At 36.4% G+C, this 7,452-nt stretch overlaps 1 protein-coding gene across 2 annotated transcripts in view; it reads left to right on the forward strand.

Moving 5' to 3' along the window:
* The window catches only part of CCDC50 (coiled-coil domain containing 50), a 57,097-nt gene that overhangs the window by 45,635 nt on the left and 4,010 nt on the right, over window positions 1–7,452 (forward strand). For both annotated transcript variants that reach the window (XM_012729969.1, XM_012729963.1), the window contains 4 exons: window positions 2,726–2,841; window positions 3,258–3,302; window positions 3,412–3,516; window positions 4,102–4,181. In XM_012729969.1, coding sequence (XP_012585423.1) covers window positions 2,726–2,841; window positions 3,258–3,302; window positions 3,412–3,516; window positions 4,102–4,181 — 346 coding nt within the window. The remainder of the gene's footprint in view (window positions 1–2,725; window positions 2,842–3,257; window positions 3,303–3,411; window positions 3,517–4,101; window positions 4,182–7,452) is intronic.

The following is a 7,452-nucleotide window of genomic DNA, read 5'->3' on the forward strand; positions in this document are numbered from 1 at the left end:
AGCTTACTAATTTTCTACAGATTAAATTCCAACCTCTCAAGGGCCATAAAACATCTACAACTTACTACTGTGACATTCCCACTTGTCAGGCTGGCTTTTTACAAAATACACATAATATCAAAGAATCTAGCATCATCTTACCTTATTCCAAACTTTAAATAAGTTTATCTTGAATACCAGACCTTGTAACAGTTTAATAGAATGTATTTGAAGGTTTGTGTATATTTATGGAATTTCTTTGTCCTTGAACTGGAGAATGTGACCAGAGAAAGATAACAAGAATTAGATTAAATAAATGTGGAACTATTGAAATACATGAAGCACACCTTTATGTGAGTTTTGAAAGCTAATTTCTATATCATGTTTAGGATACCGAGATGAAAGCAGCCATTCCATTTATTTCCTTCTGTTAACTTTGTTTTTAAAAGTTTAAAGTGCTCTGTTTTCTGTAATGAACTTCCTTCTTGCACTCTTACTTCGTGTCTGGGGACACTACTGTGAGTGGGCAGTACTGTCAGTTCAGAAATCCTCTATTCCAGGCTCTGGAAATTTTCTGCTCATGAGACTCCTGAAAATTCCAATGATATATTGAATTCAGATCAGCTATTTTCCCTATACAGAGGACTTAGCTATTACCTTAAATTTTGATGTGTTAATGAACTCATCAGTATCTTTTTTTTTTTTTTAAGATTTATTTATTTGTGCATACAAAACTGGGGTACAGGCCAGAGGCTCAGGGGCGACGAGAGGCTTTGCCAGAGACAGTGGAGAGCAGAACAGGCAGATCGACGAAGTACACTGCTGAGGGGAGCAGCGGGCGGGTCAGGAGAGGTCTGCCACGCCCTGTGGTCACCACATGGGCAGGCGGGAATCGAACTTAGGAAGTGGCTTTCTCAGTGCTGTGCTTTAACCCACTGCGCCACCAGGGAGGGCCATCATCAGTATCTTTTAAACTGCCAAGAGGTCACAGTCTTGTCACTCTGTCCAACCAAGTAAGACTTCATATATCTGGTACTTGAATGCCTTCCAAGTTTCTTTGATACAATTTAAAGCAAAATATTTTCACAGTTCTGTAGTGTGGAGTTGAAGGCATGTAGTGTAGAAAGTTTATTGTCTTGAAATTCTGAACATATCCTACTCTACCAGGCTCTTTGGTAGTCTTGAAGGATCGCCTAATTGAAGGATCAAGGCATAAGTGGTTGACCTCTCCTGTTCTCTGCCACTAGACTTTGGGCTGCTCATTGAAGTGTCACTTTTCTATAGACAGGAATATGGTGCAGCAGCCTGTTTTTTTCCTCTGGTGTTGTCCAGTACACCTCCTGAAATCTTTCCAGTTAGGTCCAGAGTAATCAAGTTGAGGATTCTATTATTTAAATATGGTTCGTTCTTGAAAAATAATGCCACTGTTTCCTTGCTGTCCCAAACCACTCAGACCTTGGGTTAAAACCAGCCCTGCATAGGATTTGGTAACCTTACAGATGATGTGAATTCTGTATTTTGGATAGTTGGGTAATAATAGCTGTGAAGCTAAGAAAGATGTTATTTAATGTGTTACTTGTGACAAAGATGAGTATGTTGCTTTGGGATTTACCACAAAGCTTGTTTTAAAGATCTTCAAAGAAAGTCTTCACAAGATAACTTTCCTTTGCTGAGGCTATAATTGAATGTTCTTCTTTTCCTTATTTGTTTAAATTGAGTGAATCAGTGTGATGAAGTATTTTCATAAAAAATGTTTCAGTGCATGGTTATTTTGATGAACATAATATACTAAGTTAGTTCTAATTTTCAATTCTCATTGCAAATAAGAATCAACTGCTAAGACTTTGAAAAAATAGAATCACTTGGGATATATTTCACCCAAGCTCATAGTTAGGTACCACTGATAGAAGGAATTAAGAAGTTAGGAGTACATTTTTTTTTTCTCCCTTCAGTATCTAACTTGTTCACTGCATTAAAAATTCCATTTCTGAAAATGATGTGTTCACTTGTCGAATAATTGTAACTTATAAAGAGCACAAAGAGGTACGTACAAATTTGAAATGACTATTAGCTTTCGCGACTTCATTAAAAGTTATAAAAGGAATATATAATTTTATCTTCAGTGGAATAGAATTCTAAGGTCTTTGTGTTTTCTGATATTTCCTTTATGTTATATCTCCCCTAAAATTTATGATTTTAAACTGATCTAAGTTAAGGGTAAAAGTGTAAAACAAGTGTGTTTGTTGATCATCAGACAGAGCTTTGGCAGGATTGCAGATCCTCTCACACAACTCCCAGCTGTCTCTCTTCCCTCTGAAGTCAGGTATGCAAGGCTGAAGCAAATATAAGGAAACATCTGTTCTCCTTCATTTTTCAACAGCGTATCCTCTTTATAACTCTAATTCTGTGACTGTCTTTAAAATTGTTTTTTAAATTATTAAAATTTTATTTTAGTGAGTTGGTCTTTTTTTTTTTTTTTTTTTTTTTGCAAAAGCCTCACAGTTTGATTTTCTGCTGTTGAAGAACTTATGTGAGGAGAGAATTTTTAACAGACAGGTTTGGATCCTTAATGTGTTTACATGTGTGGATTATCTGTAGCAGCATTTGTGAAAGAAACTATTTCAGTTGCAGTGAAATTTGGAGTGAAGAAGTATTGCCAGTTTTAGATACCAAAGAGAACACCTCTGTTATTTTGCGTCTACCAGAAAGCAAACATGGTTGCCTTATATATTGAGTTTTTTTCTAGGAATGAAACCAAGAGCGATGAAAGAAGTTGTCTCTACTCCATCACGAGTCACCCACAGAGATCAGGAATGGTATGATGCTGAAATTGCTAGAAAACTGCAAGAAGAAGAAATTTTGGTGAGCAAATCTTATTGTAAAAGTTCAGGTGAATTATTTTTTTGTGAATTGAGTCATTCAGATTATATAATAGGCATTATAGTGTCCTGTGAATTCAGAAACTGATACCCCTTTTGACTAATGGAAAAATTAGGACAATATGAGTAGAGTGTCTAGTTTGACTTACTGAGTAAAAAACTGCAGCAGAACTCTTATCTCTTATCTCTCCATTACTGCTTGTAGATAATTTTCTAAATACCCACTGTAGAATTTAATATAAATAGAACCTGCTGTAATTGATGAAAGTATACCAACTGATTATTCACCTCACAAAGGTTATCACAACTAGCTTCAAATGCCAGTTTATTTTTGTGAGTTTTTTTAAATCAACTACGTGGATGCCATTAAAGTGTTCTTCTGTATTTTTTAAACCATAGGCTACTCAAGTGGACATGAGAGCAGCTCAAGTTGCCCAGGATGAGGTGAATTCATGCTAGTTAATGAATTTGCTTAGCCAGATTCTTTGGGAATATATCAATAATTTTAAGCCTACAACTCTGCAGTTAACAATATTGACTGGATTTTGTTTAGGAAATTGCTAGACTTCTAATGGCCGAAGAAAAGAAAGCTTATAAGAAAGCCAAGGAGCGGGAAAAGTCATCTCTGGACAAAAGAAAGCACGACTCAGATTGGAAGGTAGGGCCGATCCCCTCCGGCTCTTTTTTTACTAACTATAAGAACTTGTTATTAAGGATTACCAATCAGGAAAGAGAAAGCAGGGAAGGTCACACTTCTAGCAAGTTTCAGGACTTCCCTTATTTCTAGGTGCTCTTACTGATACCAATACACTCTTTTGGAACAGTTCAGTTATTTTCCTGGCCTGAAAATCAACATCCCTAAGTCGATGTTTAGAAAGAAGTTTAAGGAGCCCAAACCTAGGTTCCATAGACTGTGGGAGTTACCAGTTCTCAGCTGCTATGCAGCACTTACATTAACAGCAGATGACCACCGGTAAGAGGAGTATGTTCCTGTTTTATTTTGCCTATTCATCTGGCTACACTGACTGCCTCCAGTATACCTTTGTGAGCATATTTTCTGTAGATCTCTTGAGTGGCAAGATTTAGATGTTTCAGTGGCAAGATTTAGATGTTTAGATGTTGAATGTAAGAAATATGAAATGAAAAGAGTTTGGCCTAATTTAGATATTTTTTAAACTTAATCTTTCCCCTTTGTTTGCTGTTTTCTGTGTATGTATGTTTTATTTGTGTTTGCTGTCCATAGCCAAAAACAGCTAAGTCAGCACACTCAAAATCAAAAGAGAGTGATGAACCTCACCGCTCTAAGAATGAGAGGCCAGCACGGTAAGATGATACCAGAAAAGGAAAGTGAGGAATTGTCGTTGGGGTAAGGATATATTGGGTTGCCGGAGAAGAGTGTTCCATGGAAGTCTGCAGTTGTGAGGTAGTACCAGTACGTGCAGGGTTATTCTCCAACTTTTTTCTGCTCTTAATTGGGCTGTACAAGTCAAATCAGGAAGGCAGAAATTTTACAGAAGCTGGGGAATAAAAGGAAAGACATACTTTTTGTTAGGACCATTTCTTTTTTTTTCTTTTTTTTTATGAACTACCTTTTATGTGTGTATGTGTGTGGTTTTTCTTTTTTAATGATTTGTTCATTTATTCATACAGAACTGGTGTACAAACTAGAGATGCAGGTGAGAGGCTTCACCAGAGACATTGGGGAGCAGAACAGGCAGATGGACAAAATACACTGCTGAGGGGAGCAGTGGGAGGGTCAAGAGAGATCTGCTGCGCCATGTTGGGTCACCTCCGGGGCAGGGCATCAGCTCACACTAAAGCAGCTGCAGCTGGCTTGCAGTGCTGCGTCCTAACGCACTGTGCCACCAGGGAGGGGCCAGGATCATTTCTTATATCTGATTTCACTGAATTGATATCCTCAGCTGAAGGAATGAAATTAACCATTTAATTAAATAAAACTGCAAGTTTAACTTTTCATTGGTACCTATATGACATTCACATGTGATTAAATTCATTTTCATGTGAGTCTCAAATAGGCAAATATTTCCTTGTGTCATTGCAGACTATTTTAAATTCTACTACTAGATCATATAGCCATGATGAGTATGTTAATATGTACTTGCTGAATACTTTGTGTTCAGTCATTGTCATAGAGTAACTAGTGTCTTTCTACCCCAAGATGTCAGCCTTACATAATAGACAGTATAGTGTTCTGTGAATCGAGAAATTGATACCTCTTTTTATGAATGGAAAAACTAGGACAATAGGAGTAGAGTGTCTAGTTTTACAGGGAAGCAAACTTACTTTTTTCTTTATTGCTTTCTCATGCTTTTCATTTTAGGAGGTAAGAAGATTAAATTGAAAACAGCAAACGTAGCACTAAATCTAACATTTTTATACTCAATTTTATTAGAAACGTGAATTTTTGTCCTGATTACTAATATATTTATTATTTAAATGTAAATTTTATCACACAAAAAATTATATACTGTTAGCATTCATCTCCCACTCTTAACCTGTGAGATTTTTGTTTCCTTAAAATGAACATATTTAGTGTTCCTAAAAAGCCTATTTTTAAACTCATGGGTTTCAAAAGATAAAAACTCTTCATGCATTTATATTGCATTTGGAAAGCCCTTTGGATAGTAATATAATCTGTCTAATTCTACTAAATTGGTTCTTAGAGCTTTTGGTTATGCACATGCCAGATATCTTTTAAAGCAAATTTAGAATCTCATAGTTCACTTTTATTTATAGCTCTTGCAGTGTCCAAGCAGAATAAAAAAATGACTAATACATTCTCAGTGTGTAAATAGGTGGGGTTTATTAATGCGTTTATTGGCCAAATGAATTAAAATCATCTCTGAGGTTATTTTGCCATCTTTTAAGTCCTTGAGCTCTTTAGAATACATATAACTTTGATGGCATATGTGAGTGAATAGTCTAGAATGGCTACTTTAAAAGATGAAAGTGGAAGTTTCTGGGATGTCATAGATATTTTAAAAATAAATGGCATAGGCCCTCCCTGGTGGCGCAGCGGGTTAAAGTACAGCACAAAGAAGCTTAAGCCACTTCCGCATGAGTTCGATCCCCGCCTCACCCCAGAGGTGACCACATGGCGCAGCAGACCTCTTCTGACCGGCCCACTGCTCCCCTCAGCAGTGTACTTGTCGATCTGCCTGTTCTGCTCCCCACTCTGGCCTGTACCCCCATTCTGTACGAATAAATAAATCTTAAAAAAATTAAAAAAGATGGCATATTTAAAGAATGAATAATCAAATTATTCTGTGTTAAAAGTGGTTAACAAAAATGAATGAAAATTTAACCTGTGGTTAAGAAAACTGTGAAGTCTTCTTTTCACTTGAGAGGAATGTTTTTAACTATGATTTCTAGGGGACCTCCCTGGTGGTGCAGGGATTATAGTCTTAGTGCTATTGAGCTATGATCAGCCATGCAGCATGAGTTTGATCCCTGGCCAGGGAGGTGGCCCATATGATGCAGCAGACCTCTCCTGCTCCCCTCAGCAGTGTATTTCAGTAGCTTGCCTCTTCTGCTCCCTACTCTTTCTGGTAAATCCTCTTAAACCCCTCACCTCTGGTCTACAACCCAGTTCTTGTTTGTATACATGCATTATTTGTTAGCGGTATTTTTCCAACTTATTTGTTAGCGGTATTTTTCCAACTATGGATATGATTACTATGGATATGATTATCCTTAACTTCAGAACAATGGTCTCTAATGCAATAGAGTAATAGATCAGAATTTTTTCTCTGTAACCAAAACTGAACACAATATACTGAGAGACCTGAAGACACTGTAGATTACTGGGTGTATCCTTCTGTGGAGGTTCTGGGCCATCCTTGTTGGCCTCCAGTGCTTTGTTTCACATGTCTTAAGTGTCCTTTTTCATGTTCATGCGTTATGGTGAAGCAGTGACCATGGAGTTTTCTATCACTTGACTTTGGCTTTTCTGGATTTTGATTACCTAATGAAATTTATAAGAGAGTAAAGAATAGATTCTACCATCCTTTTTTTTTTTTTTGGACCTACATTAATTCTTTAGCAGCCACCTACTGCTTTGTTATTTGAAGTTAAATTTCTTAATTTTAGAGTTAAATTGTTTTATTTCAACTCTTTACCAAGTATTACTCTACTTTTTGAAAGTAATGTTATAAATGTCACTTGGTAATTGAAAGAAAAACATGAGGTTTACTGCAAACATCTGTAACCTAGTAATTTAAAGCAAAAAACAAGATATAGGCCACATCATTATGCAATTAATTATCTGTGTAGAAACAGTGCATAAAAATGTAAAAATATATGCCAAATATATTTTTGAATGCTGATGCTGCTACTGATAAGAATATGTATCTGTATAGCAAAGCACAGTACAATAGTTAAGAGCACTAGTTTTGAATTCCAGTAGTTTTTTGAGCCCTAGCTCTGCTAGTTAACAACTACTTTGTGAACTTGGACAGATCAGTCACGTCATCTAACCTCATCAAAATATCATTATGTGCATGATAACTACTGAGCAAACTTATTCTGAAATTAATTTCTCAAAATCACCTGTGTAAAAATTGTAGGATAGTTC

The sequence above is a fragment of the Condylura cristata genome, unplaced genomic scaffold (genome assembly GCF_000260355.1).
Source record: "Condylura cristata isolate star-nosed mole 26May11 unplaced genomic scaffold, ConCri1.0 scaffold00003, whole genome shotgun sequence".
Taxonomy (NCBI): Eukaryota; Metazoa; Chordata; class Mammalia; order Eulipotyphla; family Talpidae; genus Condylura; species Condylura cristata.